General features: G+C 35.9%; 1 protein-coding gene across 1 annotated transcript; it reads right to left on the bottom strand.

Moving 5' to 3' along the window:
• LOC113305191 lies at window positions 1-5209 on the bottom strand. The gene is made up of 9 exons (XM_026554283.1): window positions 4452-5209; window positions 3964-4012; window positions 3705-3783; window positions 3579-3624; window positions 3368-3466; window positions 2936-3004; window positions 2511-2844; window positions 2090-2235; window positions 1-2013 (listed from the first exon to the last, which is right to left on the bottom strand). The coding sequence occupies exons 1-9, from the start codon at window positions 4896-4898 to the stop codon at window positions 706-708; spliced, it is 2577 nt and encodes an 858-aa protein (XP_026410068.1). The 5' UTR covers window positions 4899-5209; the 3' UTR covers window positions 1-705.
• Window positions 5210-19317: the final 14108 nt, after the last annotated feature.

Raw genomic sequence — 19317 nt, forward strand, 5'->3', positions numbered from 1 at the left:
ATGGACGCGTACATTTTTATATACATATACATGAGAAAGTTCCCAACTCATTGCAGAATGATTATGCAGATAATGAATTTAGAACTTATATAATGCTGGCTTCATATCATAAATTTTAGCTTAGAAGCAACAGCAAATGCCTGCACATTTTACAACATCTCCAGATATCTGCTGATTGTAGCTTGATTATCTGTATTTCCTTGTGCATGGTAATATATATGGATTGGTGAAACTGGCTTTTTGATCTCTGGTTTTGCCAAGTCAGATCATACGTTTCTACATATGACTACGGTTTTACATTCTACAACAAATCAACATCCTCTGGCTGAACAATGATCCCATGGAAAACAGTTACAGATACACCAGAGAACTACCTTTCGTTCATCTTTTGTCACGTTTTTAGAAACTTTCAATGGGTGGAATGCTTTGTTTGCTCTTGCTCATAACTTGGGACTGAATTGCTTCCTCCTGACATGTAATAATTCGCAGTTAGAAGGACTGAAACCGGACAAATTTCTCCAAATCTTGAATGTAAGAGCTGAACATGACTTGGACCTTTTCAGACATACTCATATATCCACTTTAGTTACTCATTTGGCAACAAAAGCCAACCTGCCAAGCTTCCTGGTGATACTACAACTAGAAGCTGCTCGCTGTGGGTAACCACGGGTAAGTATAGCTGCACTTGACATTACAAGCACAATCTTAGAGTTGCAACGCAAGATCTGGTAGTTGGGAGTCAAGTAGAACGCCAGATGACAGCCTTACGGGAGACCCAGAGGATGGAAAACCAATGTTCAGGTCTGGTGGAAGAGTATCTTGTTTGCTGTTTGTCTGCGTTTGTGGGCCAAGACCTTGCTGAGGAGATTGCACATGAAATTTTGTATCCGTCATTCTTTGTTGTTGGGAAAACACGGGTCTGGTGTTTTCCCCAATGCGCATAGCTTGCGGAAGAAATGCCTGAGGAAACCTATTCTTATCTGTCTGCGTTTGAAATCCCCCTGAAGCAGCAGTTTCAAAGTGAACCTGTGAATCAGATTGGTGTTTCCTTGCTGGATTGGCGTTTCCTAGGGTCATCCATGCCTGAGGAGGGGTGGCGACCGCAACGGCATCATCTCTTCTTGACTGTATAGCCTCAGCCATAGGATGGTTGGCGGAATTCTGCTGATTGTGTGTCTTATTTGCCATCATTCTCAGCATTTGCACCGGGTCACTTAAGCCTTGTTCATGGTTTCCATGAGGAAATGCGGGTAGTCTAACCTGTTTGCTGGGAACAACATCAGAGGAAAAACTAGTTGCTCTATGACTACTTGCACAACTGTTCACAGCTTTCCCATTAGGCAGTCCTCCAACAACAATCCCATTACTTAGGGGATGACTGAAAGATGCAGATTGTGAAAGAACCCTGTTCCTTGAATCCATCTCCTGCAATCTTGGAATTGTCATATGTGAGTTGCTCATGGGCTTCTCTCGTGAAGCAACATTCATATGGTCCTTTCTGAATGAAGAAGAAGAGTGCATATCAACTTGCTTTAACACATTACTTGATACTTGTGGATTTTGCTGCTGACCTATGACATTAACAACAGGTTTGGGACCGGAAACACTAACCACACCTGAATTCAATCCGTTTGACATAGGATAACTAAAGTGCCTCTCCCTTGCAAATTCCTCTGATATACTCGCACATGACACCCTCGGCAAATTTACAGTTTCACGGCCAAGAGTCACGTTTTGTTTAGCCTTCAAACTTTCCTCTACAATCTGGTCATCTTTTTTTATATCCTCTGTCTTCTGTGAATTTATAGAAAGCTCTTTCGGCATACTGTTTTCAAGAACCAGTATAGAGGTTGGTAGGGGTTCATATTCTCCAACCCAGCCGCGTCCAAATCTAAAATCCCCTGGCAACACTTGCTCAATTCTTCGGGAAGCAACTTTCCAAGCAGCAGGTCCTAGTGTTGCAGCAAAACGAGCCAAACTTCTTGCATAACAATGATCTGTATGTAGTCCAGCCTAATTCAAGAAAACTGAAACTCAGCACACTATTCAAGGAATGTATGACATAAAATTCATGTGTTTGGTTACTTACTGCAACCAGCTGGCTGGTGTCGCCCTCAAAAATTGTAAACGTCGAGTCCTCATTCACCAAATGTTGACTGGTCATACCATAGGTCGCACGTCGATCATCATCCAACACAATAGGTTTCTTTCCAAATTTAGACTGCAATCCCTTCCCTATACAGATAAAGCAAATGTAGTGAGTACAAAAAACTGATGAGAGCTTGAGATAAATTTTTGCAACAGCATCAAGTGTACATTGAGGATCAAGAAAAACAATAGAGCTTCAAAGTTCTTCCTAATCTGGCACTGGTTGACTGATGTTCAGAAAAATTCAAGAATGCCATGTGATAACAATAAGGTTAACAACTACAGGTCAGATGACAGCCTCATCTGCATACTCTACAGGTTCTTTTTGTATGTGTGTGGAAGAGAGGGGAAAATTATCATACCTGAAACTTGCTCCTCAGCCTTTTCAGATTTATGTTCAAGCAGGAAAGAGTTTCGATCTCCAAAACTAATATAATTGCCGGGCACCCCATAACTGCCAGCATGTACCGTGTTTGACTGATTAACAAGATTGGCCCTGGTGGTAAGAGTTACACCTGCGGAGAAATCAGAGCCAACAGGTTCCTGTACTACTTTGCATGGTGTCTTCTTTGTCGATTTTTTCATTACAACATTGGATCTTTTTGTCTGATCAATCTTGATTTCCGCCTCAGAGCGTTTATAATTAACCTTTAGCCTGTGGAATTTCTTTCTTGCCAGCTCTTGTATCGAGCGTGCCTTTCCAAAACAATGAAGGAATTCATATAAAGAGAAATGTTAGATTAACAGAACTAAAACAAGATGAATTAGAGCGAAACAATTATATTACCTGTTTAAAGTAGACAGTATCTGGAGAATTATATTCCATTGCATTTGAGCATAACAGAAACACATCAGCCTGCATTTAAATCATTAATGAATCAGTGAACATTATAATTTGGAGAGCCAACAGCCCTTGCCTTACTGATCAAGCACTAAAATATGTTGTTTATCAGTTGGTTGACACTTAGACGGTAAAGACCGTTATAAAAACTTAATCTGAGTAAAGGTATAAGGTTCAAAGGGAGTGGATCCCAATCCACAAGAAAGATAAACTATATAAACTATTAAGAGTGTTAGACAGTTGGTGCTGCAAGTGACGATTTTAACCATTGAGACAAATCGAACTGTCCCAAACTATTGGTGCTGGTGGCGCAAAAAAGGGACCCATAACAAGAAACTGACAAACACAGAAAACCAATTGAAAATGATAAGCACATACCTCAAGTTGTTCCAACTTTGTGTATGTTCCCTTTTCCAAATTCTTCCTTATGGTGCCAAAATCCATGGGATTCTCAATCATTTCAAGATAATCCGGAAGCTGATAAGAACAAATTAATCTTCCAAAGTTTATTTTAGAGTGACTCCTAAATCCGCAGTATGCATGAGATAAATTAGTATTATAAGTCTCATGTATATATAGAAAAAATTACCTCTTCTGTGTCAACCAGCTCTGCATAAACACCATATGTGTCTTTCCTGCCAAATGAAGACCCAAAAAAATCACAAAAGCTCTAACCCAATACATTTTATCAGAAAGATAGGGTAATGAGTGATACTTCTGAAGCTTATCCATAATCAAATCGATTTCTTTCTTATCCGGTAATGGTATCCCATTTGAATAGTTGCCTTCAAACCCTAACAAGAACAAAGACAAAAGAAGAAGAAAGAAAAAAACGATGAATTTTACACAACCCAGACTCCCGAAACAGAATTTCATTAAAAACAAATTTACTGTATTACTCAAATTCGTCAAACATTTAAGAAAGAAAGAAAAGAAGAAAAAAGCAAGCACAACTAAGACTGTAAAATACAAACCTGATAGAGATTCTGACCTTCTTGTATCCTTCTTTTCCCGTTTTCCATCCTGAAACAACCCACAAGTATTTGTAACAAAAGAACACAAACAACAAAACTGTACTTGTAACAGAGCATGCTGTATGCCTATGATAAGATACAGATGAAAAAGGAGATTGTGTGTGTGAGTTGTGAGAGCGACCAAGATAGTCAGAGTTTCACAGGGATATAGATAGATAGTACAGTTAATATTCTGTGTGGGGTTTTTGTAGTGACAGTTGACCAGACAGTTAACAATCAAGAGAGAGAGAGAGGGAGTGGACCAATTAGAAAAATCTTAAGTGTGTGAGAATGAGAGAGAGAGAGTGAGAAGACATTAGCTGCGCTGTGAAAGGGATACCATATCATATCATATCATCACACAATCATCAGTATCCCCAGTGACTAAAGGTTACTCTTTTTACACTCTTCTGTTCTTGTCTAGTTTCAATTCTTAATGTACAAAGTACCTTTTTTTGATCATCAGATCTAACTTCTTCATCAACATCAACATTAGCATTGGCATCATCTTCATCGTCATCGTTGATTCTTCTTTTCTTAAATGGTTTACTGTCTGAAGAGGATGCAGAATCTGGAGCAGGAGTAGTGGTTTCATCGTTTCGAGTCAACAGTGATGAGTCAACTTTAGTTTGACCAGATGAAGCTAATCTCATTACTAACTTCATTTTCTTTTTTCTTCTTTTCTCTTCCTCTTCTTCTTCATCTTCAGAGTCTTCTTCTTCTTCACCTTCGATATCATCGTAAAACTGGTCATCACTATATGGTAGATTTCGGCTTCTTACACTTCTACGAAGGGCAGATTCAGGTGGCGGATCTGTTACTTTACTCCGCCGTAGTATTGAGAGATCCGCCTTTGGTGGCCGGCCTTTCTTCTTCCTTTTCGTGATTTTTCCCATTTTACCCTCCCCCTTGAAGCTTCTTCTTCTCCTTGAACTGGAGCTTCTTCTATTTCAGTAGATTCTTCAAAATATTTTTTCTATCTTCATCAGACTGACTTTTTGGTTCGTGAATTCCGAAGCTGACATCTGTAGTAATAAATTTTGCTGGGTTAAATCAGACCGGTTCAAACCAGATTAGGTTTGTACTTATTTGTTTACTTACTAATTAATTACTCCTCTAGTTCAGAATTTTCTAGGGAATTAGAATTAGGCTTTCTTTTCTTGTTTCTCTCTCTTCTGTGAAATGTCCTATGAAGAGTGAAGCGAATTTAGACTTGATAGACAGAAAGAGTAGTGTGGGGATGCGTTTAAAGTTTAAACTAGGGCTGTCAATGGGTACCCATTATCCGGACCCGGAACCGGATCCGGTATATTTGGGTCCGGTTCCGGGTCCTAAAGTTGGACCCATTAGCTATTTAGGATCCGGCGGGTAATTACCCGATTGCACCCGAATTTAAACGGGTCTAAAAGGATAATACCCGTTGGGTACCCGCGGGTATTGGGTACCCGCGGGTATTGGGTACCCGCGGGTATTGGGTACCCGTTTATTCATGTTTTTAGCGAAATTACAACTATTTTTGCTAGTTTTAGCTTTGATATTTTACTCATTTAAATTTTTTCTCTTACATTTAACCTTTATTTAGTACATTAATAAGAAATAATAATAATTTTTTATAAAAATTACTTAAATCCAAGCCAAAAAAAGAAATATATTAAGTTTTTGAGGTTTTTTAAATAGTTTTATTAAGACCCAATGGGTACCCGGAACCGACGGGTACCCGGGTATTTAAACGGTCCGGTTCTGGGTCCACAAGTTTAGGAATCGGACCCGGAACCGTTAGGAACCGGACCCGACCATTATAAGTAGGGTCCAGATCCGAGTCTAGTGATACCCGGGAGGACCCGGACCCGGTGACACCCCTAGTTTAAACGTACTGGGAAACATCTTTTATTTACTTTTGCATGTGAATGACCTATTGGATGGATGGTTGGTTCGAGCAAAATTACTATACCCCGACCATTAGACCATGGAGATGGGAGAGTCTGTTACTTTTTCTTTTTTTTCCGAATGTAACCGGTAAGAATAGTGTGGTCTAGGGAAACATGTTTCGCCTACTCACGCCTCAGCATCAAACATTTGGTTCATTCATTATAGATAATAAAAGGCAAGCCTCAAATTTTGATTGCTAAAGCCGATTTAAGATCAGAACCGTCATAAAAATTACAAGGATCAAATACAACAATCAAAGACTTTTTCCATCAATTTTTGACGGTCAGTTTTACCATTACACGCATCACAACCAAATTAAAAAATTCAAAGATCCCAAAGCACATATTTGTACCACGGGGACAATATTGTTTTGTTTGAAACTAGACTACACATATTCGCATCGTTCCAAAAAATCAGCCATATGATCTTCAAAAAAATCCAACCATGGTTCTTTACCACCTTGTAAATCAAGATAGTTGAAGTGGCCTAAACTAAAAGTAACACTAAAGTAACGTGTGTTTTGATTGAAATTGATCTGACACAACCTAAATTGGTCTCAGAGTCTTGGTAACTATTGTTACATTTGATGAAGTTGTTGTGATCTTGAGGTTATTGTTGTAGGCGTTCTTGATTCCGTCGCTAGAGTTGAAATTGTTCTCGTCGTTGTTGTAGATGGAATTTCTCCATAGAGAAACATGTTCTTGCAGTTAAGCAAACTCTTGAATAAAGAAAAATAGGCACAAGCACTAAGAAAAAAACACCAATATGAACTAGATTTAAAAACTTAAAGAAACTATTGAATCTAACGGATTAAAAGAGTAAGAAAGATCAAACTCTAAAACCTAGAATAATCTGGAAACTTAAAAGAAATGGAAAACAGTAAAGCTAATTCGATAATTGTAATCTCACAGAAAAAGAGAAAAAGGTAATTGAAGGGATTAAGTAGGAAGATTTTTTTAAAGAATTTTAATGTTTCTCTTATCGCGAGACACAAAAATAAGAAATAATGCATCGCATACTAAGTTAGAGGATTTATCATACTACTAACTCACAAGATCAATATTATAATGAGCACGGGGATAACAGAACTTGTCCAAATAATGGACTATATAGACCATATATCTCAAGGTAAAGCACAATTTTCTATCTAATTAGTGACTACCTAACTATTGATAGCCTACTAATTAGAAATTACCATTTTGATAGGTATGCTCCATCTTATTAGTCAGCATACTGTCTACACTCTGAGTTGAAAAATCTCTTTTCTCGGTGGCCGGGTCATTATCATCCCTAAAGGGCCATGTAAGATAAGTGATAGAGTAATTTTCCACCGCACGTTTCCTCTCCCCAGGGTCAACCATTAAAGGTCTATTTCCAGCTACACTATTTCCTCACAAGGAATATATAACCACACCCCAACACCTTATAATCGCTCACCATATTCAAATTTCAACCTCAGTAATATGTTCCTCGTAAAAACGTCTTTTTGTGGGTATTAAAGCATTAAAAAGATAAAAAAAAAAAAAGAGGAAAAAGAGGAAAAACGATAAAATGAATCCCCTTCAACATTTCATCGTTAGTGAGGGTGTTAAAAGGAATACACGGAGAAACAATGAGAAATGACAACTCCAGAGTCCAGATATCATCTAATGATTCATGACGATGTAATTTCATGGCTACAAAGAAATCGGAACATGATTATAATCTTGTCAGAAAGTGCAATAACAAGAATCCTATTAGTTGACACTTCAAAAAAGAATCAATAACAACTAATTAAGCCTCTAGCAAGAGTAACTTGATGAAATACTAGCAACCAGGACATTAAAAAAAGACTTCCTTTAATCTTGATGGTGATGATGAGAAGTTTTAATTGAATGTGATAGTTCATTCTAATCAAATGTAACATTTGATTAAATTTAATGTAACAGTTAGCATGACTTGGATATAAATAAATTTAATTTTTATTTTAAATGTCTTAGTTTTAAATTCAGTGCAGGTGTTAGTTTCAGTTATAATATCCTTTTTTGTGTGTGTAATAATTAGTTTCAACTAAAAGTAAGAGTTAATTCTAAACAAGTTTTCCTTTTTAATTTTGAATGTAATAGTTAGTTTAAAACACGTATATGATTTGATTACACATATAATTCAACTGATACAAACTAAATTAAATAAAACTAATAACAATTAAAATAACATATACAAAAATAAGCGAAATGACATAATAATTTAAAAGACATGAAATGAGTTAAATAAAACTAAATGAAAATTAAAAAGTGAGAAATCAAGCTAAACTTCTATCGTTTTCAATTCTAAGGTTGGTCCAAAGTTGTATAGTTAGAGTAAATGTACCTTATGATACGTATATTGGTTTAGAATTACATCGGGTGGTAGCTAAATATATTCTTGCAATACAAGGCATTAATATTTCATTTGGGTAACTCATCAATTGTAGATCACATCGGTCGGATTTCTTCGGTGAGTATATATATATATATATATATATATATATTGTTAGAGCATTGATCGGTGGAACTTGCAAGCGTTACTATCTCAAGCTTGTTTGTCAAGTTTAGTTGATCAAAACTATAGTCTTGATTTCTAGTCTACTTATAGCTATGTCTCGGATTAGGATAGAATGTGTAGTTGGGCTTTAGACTTCACGTCGTTCATCGATTGAAGACGAAGATCTACTGGGAGAGCTTGGAGGAACTTCACCAACAAAAGGTATGTAGAGACTAAAACTTATCTATCACTCAGAAGTCTATTACTCCCTCCATTTCTAAAAAATAGGCAAGTTTGGTTTTCAGAAAAATTAAGAAAACCAATCATTGTAGCCACTTTTTCATGTTTTTCCTAAAATATCCTTTGGTCCCCACTCATTTGTTATTAGAGAAAGAGTAGAGAGAAGTGGTCCCCTTTTTGTATTGGGAGAGAAAAAGGAGAGAGAGAAGTGGTCCCTTTATGGGTATAGTAGTAAAATCATAACATTTGACTTTCCACATATGGAAACAAGTCTATTTTTTTGACATACCCAGGAAATCTGCCTATATTTTAGAAACGGAGGGAGTATATTCTATCTCCTAATGAGACTAAGTCGTATAACTATATAGACTTTTATATTATACACATTTGATATTTCGAACTGAATTTAACTCGGTTATCTATTTCTCGAAATATGTGTTGAAAGCTTTTTGCTTTAGCTATGTTCATCATATTCTTGACGAGTTTAGTTGGAAACGATTTATTTGTTCGAAACTAAATAATAAGTCAAAATATGATCAGGTGGAAATTGCCTTGAAACATCGTACATGATTTGTGTGAGACGGTCATTTGATGTAGACTCGGAATGTTTCATATTGATCATTCGATCACTCGAAAATTGCTTTGAAGCTAATAGTTTGTGTGAGACAGCTACTGTCGTCTTCTAAGAATGTTTCAATGATTGAAATGGGAGTTCAGAACAATTAACCATGATTGGATATAAACACAGTATGGGTACTTGCATATGTGTAGTCCAAGACCGGCAATCTAGTGTGTATACTCGTATGCGTACTGGTTGGTCAGGTGAAGCTATAGTATGCATGCCCGTATGCGTAATGGAGAAGTCAGTTGAAGTCCGAGAACCTTGGTATGCGTACCCATGCACGCACTATATTCAACTGAGTTTGGATGTGAACGACAGTATGCGTACCCGTTTGCATATTGGCGAACACAGTCCAAGTCCGACTACTTAGGTATGCATACCCGTTTGATACTTGAGTAGGTTATGTTCTAAAATCGGTTTGTTCATGAACTAATACATTTATATAATAAGGAACAAATCTTTTGCAAATCGTGGTTATAATGTTCATGAATTGATTCGAGTGAATCAAAATCGATTTTGCTTCAATTGTGTCTTGTATACTTCTATGGGAATATAAACAATTGAACAACTCTAGAACTAGTTTTATTTGAGTCATTTGAACTAGTTATGGTTAAGATGAATATGGTTGATATAAAAGTGTTCATATGGCTAACTTCGGTTAACTATTGTTAAGCCAACAAGGGGTACACGTTTAGGTACGGTTATTCATATATAAATGAAGTCACTTTTCATTTGTGTGTAACAATCTAAGTTCGATCTAACGGTTGAAAGATGTTATCTTGAGTCTAATCATGTTTTCATCTAACGGTTAATATAGAATGCTTTGTTACCAAGGTAACATTGACTGCAAACCCTGATTTTAAGACTATATAAGGGAGAACTCTAGCAACTGGGAAACCTAATCCCCACACCTCTTGTGTGATACTAGTTGCGATTAGAGTCGATTCTCCTTTAGCCTTAGGTTTTTCTAAAACCCAGTAGGTTAACGACTTGAAGACTTCATTGGGATTGTGAAGCCAGACCCAAATATTTTCTCTGTTGTTGCGTGTTATGATCTTGTTGTTTTCTATCGTGATTGAGTACTATATTCTCTAAGATTGTCTTGAGATTTAATCTCCGATAGGCAAGATAAATAGTAGTCACAAACATCTTCGTCTCATCGTTTGTGATTCCACAATATCTTGTTTCGTTATCATACGATTAAGGTTATTGTGAGGCGATTGATATTTCTAGGTTGTTCTTCGCGTATATAAGTCTGGTATATCAATTGGTTTCTGTTCACTTTGATTTATCAAAAGACGGAACAAAACTCATAGGTATATCTATGGGAGACAGATTTATCTATTCAATAGACTTTTCTGTGTGAGACCTATTGGTTTATCAAGTGTTCGACTTTGGATCATAGCAACTCTTAGTTGTGGGTGACATCAGCTAAGGAAATCAAGTGCGTAGAATCCGGCGTTGTTATAGAGGCGTAAGGAATGCGACTTTACCTTGATCAGTGTGAGATTGGTTAGGGCTCAACTACATCCCAGTCCGAAGTTAACCTAGAGTAGGCTAGTGTTTGTAGCGGCTTAATACAGTGTTCAAATATGGACTAGGTCCCGGGGTTTTCTGTATTTGCGATTTCCTCGTAAACAAAACTTCTGGTGTCTGTGTTATTTCTTCTCGACGTTATATTTTCTATATAATTGAAATATCACAGGTTGTGCGTAAGTTCAATCAATTGTGAATCCAACCTTTGGTTGTTGATGTAATTGATTGACACTTGGATATTGGTTTTCGATACCGTCCAAGTTATTTATTATATTCAATCGAGCTCGCAAATTCCTATTTGTTTGATTGCAGATTGAATTGAGAAATTGAGATATAACTCTTTGATATACTTTTCTTAAGATTGAGTCTGACTGTCTAGTTGATTTTCTTGAAAGTATATTGGAGTTGGTCCATACAGATTGCTAAGAGAAATATTGGGTGTGGTTGTTAGACCCCCACTTTTTCAATTGGTATCAGAGCAGGCAAACACGTTCAAGACCTCATAAGTCTGTGTTTGTAGCGATCTGACTCTATGGACAGAAGTACTATCTCTGATAAACGCATTAACAAAAATAAAAGTTCTTTTTTCAAGAAATTTATTAAAGAGAAAGATTTATTAATCTCAAATATAGATGAACCTAGTGTTCCAACGAAACAGACTTGCATTGACAAGTGTTACCCCGATTACCTTTCAAACGAGTCTGACTCTATTGATGAAAGAGAAGCAGCCAAAGAGAGTGAAATATTCTAAATCTTGTTATAATCCAGGCATATAGAATTAATCGGTTGAATAATCTAAACTCTCATTTCAATCATTAAAACATTCTTAGAGGACGTTATTATATAGTTGTTATTCACAAACTATTTTTCGTCAAAGCAATTTTCAAAGTAATTGAAATATAACATGACTTTCGTCACTAGGTAAAGATGAACTTGGCCAAAGCAAAAGCTTACCAACACATATTTCGAGAAATAGATAGGCGAGATAAACTCGGCTCGAAATAACAAATGTGTATAATCAAAGTCTATATAGCAAAACGACTTTTGTCTCAAAATAGGAGATAGAGTAGATAGACTTTTGAGTGATAGATAAGTTCAAGTCTCCACATACCTTTTCGTCTTGTATGATGATTGCCATGGAGTTCTTGAGCTCAACTACACTTTTTATCCTAGTTTGAGACTTAGCTATAGTAGACTAGAAATCAAGACTTATAGTTTCGATCACTAACATTGACAAACATGCTTGAGATAGCAACGCATGCGAGTTCGACCGAGCAACGCTCTAACAATCTCCCCCTTTGTCAATTTTAGTGACAAAACTATCAATACATATGGAATACAAAAATAAATGAATTAACTTTTGTAGCTCATATTCCACATGCCTAATCTTTAACATTACTCGAAATCTTCGTCACTTCCAAGTACTCCAATGATCCCAAAGGTTGTAAGTTCAACATCATCGTTGTTGAAAATCCGTAGCTATAACAATGAGAAAACAAGAGTTCTCAATCATTGTTATACAGTGTCATAGTATTATTATACATCATCAAAGTTCAATTGTATCACAACTTCGACAACAATACTATGGTGATATGTATCACTCCCCCTTAGTTAATACTCCATCTCACATGGAACCCCCCCCCCCCCCCCCACACACACACACACACATAATGATCCGAAAACCATATGTATTTGTAGTGTGAACTACATATTAATTCTCCCCCTTTTTGTCAATAAAATTGGCAAAGGTACGAAAACGGGATCCTAATGAAATTTCCAAAAGAGACATTTCATGATCAAAAGAAAGCACATATCATCTTATTTAGATGCAATCATATAGCCGAAGATAAATGCATTCATCAAGGAGTTTATAAAGATACAAGATAACCCCTATAATATTCCACAGCCGCACTCCCCGAAAGATTTGGCGATTAAGCACAAGTTCAATTAATAACTCTCCCCCATAATATGTCATTCCAGAAAGAACAACAAGAGCGACCTTAATTTCAAAAGAAAAGAAGGATTTCTTTGGACATAACAAATCACATACAAGTATGAATTCGAATCCAAAATACTCAATTAAATTAACCATAAGAGAACCCATGATTAATTTAATCGGAAATATATAATCAAACTTACCACAAAAAGTGATTAATTTAATTGGCCATGCTCGACATAAGAGAACTTACGGAGCCTCACAGTATAGACATAAAAATATGGATCAGGGAAGATCAATACTGCGGAATACATAAGGATTCATTCTGTTTTCCATCACTATTCGCACAATGACATACAATAGACATAATCCTTGTAAACAAAAGATTTTAACCTATCTTCCATCAATAATTGACATAATAGGCTTAACTTTTGTATTGTCAAAAGTTCATTCCTTCTTTTATCAACACATGCATATCGACATATAAAGGACTTAACTTTTGACAAGGTATGGGACAATCACAGTTCATGGACGCAAACACACATATCCCATAACAAATTGCAATATATAAAACCATAAAGATTAATACTGCAAAAATCATCTTCCAAACAATTTTAGAATTTAAACCAATAAATCTAAAAAACATGAAGATGAAAACATTGGACATAGCTATGTATAATCACAATAATGGTTATTCCAAACTCTAGTTATTCTTCTAAACAAAACACGAAAAATAGAAGATTTACTAGACAAACTAAAATCAACAAGCTAAACAAAAACTATGCCAAAGCCGAACACGAACTGAAGTCAAATCGATGGTTCACTATCCTCATGAGTCTTGAGGTCTTTGAGCTTGTGATCGACAGCATCTACTGCATCTTTAGTAAAGATATCTTCATTGAGAAGATCTTTAAGTTGTACTTTTATGAGACCAAGATCAGAAGTAAGCTTTTCCAACTCAGTTCTTAAATTATTAAGACTTTTCAAAGTATCAACAAGCTGCAGTGTTTCTTCCTCAAAGTATTTAAGAAAATCATGAACCACTTAAGCAGAGACCATATCCCCTTTCTCAACATCCTCATGTGTGTAGGCATAGTAACATGAGGCATTAGTATGATCATCTTCAACAAGAGTTCTTTTCTTCCTCCCTTCAGACTCAAAACCAATACCTTTATCAAGAAAACCTTTAGCAAAACCACAAGCATGTGTAGTGGATGACATTCTTGACAAACCAAAATAACCCAGAGTATGCAAACGTGACTCAGAGGTTTGGTATTTATGGTTTCTTAGGGAAAGTGACCTTTAGGGTTTCTAAGAATTGATTCGTAATAGTAACAGGGGTACCCGTACGAACATAACCCGACCCAAGGAAAAGCTTAAGACAAAAATCTTTTTGCAACATGAAAATTCATAAATGGATCAATAAATTCCATACCAACATAGGAGTAATTTAGAGCACAAGAGTAGCAGGAAACATTGTTGCAATGAAAACTTCTTTTTTAAAAAAATCAACAAGAAACGACATTAAATACTTAAGCAACCTTTTCTGCAGACAGTAGTTTAACTATAGACGATAAGAAAATAGCTCCACTAAACAGAAGTAGTATGCTAACAATATACCTGAATATTGACACATCTTACTCAACAGGATTTTTATGAGTAAGTTCTTTAACCCTTTTGATTAATTAGCACAAGTATGAGCTCTGAGCTCATTAAAAGAATCGTGTTTTTGGTCGAATCTCTTTTTCTTTCCGAATCTAGAAAAAGATTCATTTTGATGTGAGAAATTATCATAAAACTTACTGTCATCAAAATATGAGACATGGTTCGAGTCCTTACCAGAGGATTTTTGCCTTGAGGAAATTGACAACCTGTTGATAGTTTCCTTATTCCTTTTAATCATCTCCTTTAGGATATTTCTCACATCATCATTTTTTCTCCTTTCTCCTGGAATCTTATTTACATCAAGGACAACATTATCTTCTGTTTTAGCGATAGGAGAAACTTGTTCTTTCCTTAAATGTTTTTTGTTAAGATTTATGTTCTTCGCAGCATTTGAGGAACTCATTGAACTGACTTTCCTGGTAGCATACACAGGGAACGTACGAAAACCAATTGGTTTAGACATACAAATGTCAGTTACACCTTTGAGGATTAAGTCTAAGGTGTGTTGAAGTTGAACAAGGGATTTTTTATTCAACCTAGAGTTTCCCTTTTGTTTACCAGAACATTTTGCCTCACAAAAGAGACATACTTTCTGATCACAAGAGTGATTAGACAGTGCATTCTTAACAGTCTTGTTAGGAGATTTCTTCCTTCCATGTGATGTAGAACATCCTTGATTGGAGGAGACTAAAACATCTTTTTTGAATGGAAGGGATTCCGATTTTACTTCTGGAGATGAAACATTTTCAGTCGGAGCAGAAGTACTTGATTGTTGGACTGCTTAGAGCATCCTTGAATAGAGAGTTTACTCAAGCGATGTTCAATTTACAAAGCATCTTTTTTGACGCTTGCCTCAAGAGATATACGTGAAGAATGATCTTCAGTATTTCTCTGAACTTGCAGTCCCTTACAACACCAAGGAGAATATCGACATGATGTTTTAACCGATTAAATCTATCAGCTTGGATTCTAACAATATTTAGAATCAAATCACTCTCTTCAGTTGTTTCTCGTTCATTTAGAGAGATAGACTCTTTTGAAGGGTAATCGGAATAACACATGTCGGAGTCTGTCTGTCTAGTTTGAACACAGGATTCGTCTATATTTGAGATTGAAGAATCTTTCTCTTCATAGAAATAAACGAGACAAAACTTTTATTTCTGGTGATACGTTTATCAGAGATAGTACTCTTGTCCATAGAGTCAGATCACTACAAACACATACTTGTAAGGTCTTGAACGTGTTTGTCTGCTATGATACCAATTGAAAAAGCGGGGGTACAACAACCTCACCAAATATTTTGATTAGCAATCTGTATGGACTAACTCTAATATACTTTCAAGAGAATCAACTAGACTCAATCTTAGTAAAGTATATCAAAGAGTTATATCTCTCTTTCTCGATTCAATTCTTACTCAAGCAAATAGTAATCTGCAAGTCTAATTGAATACAAGAGAAATCACTTGAACGGTACCAAAGACCAATGTTCAAGTATCAATCAATTTCAATCAACAACCAAAGGTCGGATTTCCAATTGATTGATTCTAACGCACAACCTGTGATATTTCAATTATATAACAAAATATAATGCGGAATAGAAATAACACAGACACCAGAATTTTGTTAACGAGGAAACCGCAAATGCAGAAAAATCCCGGGACCTAGTCCAGATTGAACACACTGTATTAAGCCGCTACAGACATTATCCTACTACAAACTAACTTCGGTCTGGACTGTAGTTGAACCCTAATCAATCTCACACTGATTCAAGGTACAGTTGCGCTCCTTACGTCTCTGATCCCAGCAGGATACTACGCACTTGATTCCCTTAGATGATCTCATCCACAACTAAGAGTTTCGACGACCCAAAGTCGAAGACTTTAATAAAAAAAATTGTATCACACGGAAAAGTCTACAGTAATAGATAAATCTGTCTCCCACAGAAATACCTACAATTTTTGTTCCGTCTTTTGATAAATCAAGGTGAACATGAACCAATTGATAACCCGGACTTATATTCCCGAAGAACAACCTAGTATTATCAATCACCTCACAATAATCTTAATCGATGCGGCGAAAGAAGATATTTTGGAATCACATACGATGAGACGAAGATGTTTGTGACTACTTTTATATCTTGCATATCAGAGATATTAATTTCAAGCCAATCGTTACGATTATACTCAACAAGATAGAATCATCAAGATCAGATCACACAACTACGAGAAAGTAGTATCGGTCTGGCTTCACAATCCCAATGAAGTCTTTAAGTCATTAACCTGGTTTTTAAGAAGAAACCTAAGGTTAAAGGAGAATCGACTCTAGCTAATACAACTAGTATCACACATGAGGTGTGGGGATTAGGTTTCCCAGTTGCTAGAGTTCTCCCTTATATAGTCTTTCAAATCAGGGTTTGCAATCAATGTTAGCTTGGTAACAAAATATTCAATATTCACCGTTAGATGAAAACCTGATTAGATTCAAGCTAATATCTCAACCGTTGGATCGAAAACTTAGCTTGTTACACACAAATGAAATGCACAATTTTAGGTTTGTGTAACCGTACCCAAACATGTACATTTGTTGGTTCAACAATAGTTAACCAAATGGTTAGCCATATGAGAACTTTCATATCAACTATATTCTTCTTCACCATAACTAGTTCAAATGACTCAAATGAACTAGTTAGAGAGTTGTTCAATTGTATAAATATTATGTAACTACACAAGACACAATCGAAGCAAAAACGATTTGATTCACTCGAATCAATTCATGAACTTTATAGCCACGGTTTGCATTTTGCATTCCTTAGTTTTTATAAATGTAAGTTTACAAAAAATCGCCTTTAGATATAACCAACTTAAGTTCGCAGACTTAGTTCGCGGACTTAAATTCCCGGAAGGAGTTCTCAAACTCCGGCAGAATTTCTCGGGAAGAGAACTTCCACTAGTTCGCGGACTTAGCTCACAACACTTATTCCGGTTTTCCTGATCAACAAAGTACGCATACTTCGGTTCAAGAAAAAAGGACTTATACATATATGTGTTGCCACACAATGGTTATATAATCTAAACTGTCATTTCAATCATTGAAACATTCTTAGAGGACGTTATTATATAGTTGTTATTCACAAACTATTTTTCGTCAAAGCAATTTTCAAAGTGATTGAAACATAACATGACTTTCGTCACTAGGTAAAGATGAACTTGGCCAAAGCAAAAGCTTACAACACATATTTCGAGAAATAGATAGGCGAGATAAACTCGGCTCGAGATAGCAAATGTGTATAATCAAAGTCTATATAGCAAAACGACTTTTGTCTCAAAATAGGATATAGAGTAGATAGAATTTTGAGTGATAGATAAGTTCAAGTCTCCACATACCTTTTAGTCGATGAAGTTCCACCAGTTCCTTGAGTAGTTCTTCGTCTTGTATGATGATTTCCATGGAGTTCTTGAGCTCAACTACACTTTCAATCCTAGTCTGAGACTTAGCTATAGTAGACTAGAAATCAAGACTTATAGTTTTGATCACTAACATTGACAAACATGCTTGAGATAACAACGCATGCGAGTTCGACCGAACAATGCTCTAACATATATTTTTTTGTCTTACCTTGTAAAAAGGTACGTTTCGATTTGGTTTTGTTTTTCTTTTGGGTTCGGATTGTGTTCGTATGGGTCCCATGACTTACTTGTCACGAACTGCCTTTGGAAACCCTAAAAGTTACCGTCCCTAAGAAACCATTTAAATACCAAACCTATTGAGTGACGTACGCATACTCTAGGTTACGGTCTTTTTGTCAAGAATGTCTTCACGTTCTTGCATTGGTGGTTTTGCAAGAGGTTTTCTTGATAAAGGTATTAGTTTCGAGTCCAAAGGGAGGAAGAAAAGAACCCTAGTAGAAGATGATGATCAAAATCATGATACCTCATGCTACTATGCCTATACTCATCATTATGTTGAGAATGAGGATATGGTTTCTGCTGAAGTAGTTTATGATTTTCTTAAATACTTTGAGGAAGAAAAACTGCAACTTGTTGATAGTATGAAGGGTCTTGATGCGTTAAGAACTGAGTTGAAAAAGGTTAATTCAGACCTTGTTCTCATGAAGACACATGTTAAAGATCTTCTCAATGAGGATATCTTCTCTGAAGAAGCAGTGAATGCTGTCAATCACAAGCTCAAAGAACTCAAGACTTGTGGGGGTTCCAGAAGTGATCTTTGATTTCTGTTCATGATCGGTTTTGTTGGGTTATGAGTCTTTTGTTTTTGCTTGTTGTCTTTATTTTTGTCTAGGAAACTTCTTATGAGAATTTATTCTTGTGTTTTAAGAAGGATAACTAGGGTTAGAAATTATTGTGAGTACACATAGATATTGCCAAAGTTTTTCATCTAACAATGTTTTTAGATTAATTTATTTAAATTCTAAAGTTTATTTGGGAGATGATTTTGCAATATTAATCTTTATGGTTTTGTATATTGCAACTTGTTGTGGGATATGTGTTGCGTCCGTGAACTGTGATTCTCCCATATTTGCTCAAAAGTTAAGTCTATCATATGTCTTTATTAATAAAAGATAGAATGAACTTTTGATAACAAAAGTTAAGCCTATTATATCATTATGCAAATATTGGTGAAGATAGGGTGAACTTTTATCTGCAAAGATTAAGTCTATTATATGCCTTTATGCAAATATTGATGAAAAATCGAATGAATCTTTGAATATTCCGGAGCATTGGTCTTTCCCTGATCCACATCTTTGTGTAAATACTGTGAGGCTCCGTAAGTTCTCTTATGTGAGCATTTCCGATTTAATTAATCATGAGTTTGCTTGTGGTTAATTTAATTGAGTTTTCTGGATACAAATTCATGTTTCATGAGA

This window comes from Papaver somniferum, chromosome 1, assembly GCF_003573695.1.
Source record: "Papaver somniferum cultivar HN1 chromosome 1, ASM357369v1, whole genome shotgun sequence".
Classification (NCBI taxonomy): Eukaryota; Viridiplantae; Streptophyta; class Magnoliopsida; order Ranunculales; family Papaveraceae; genus Papaver; species Papaver somniferum.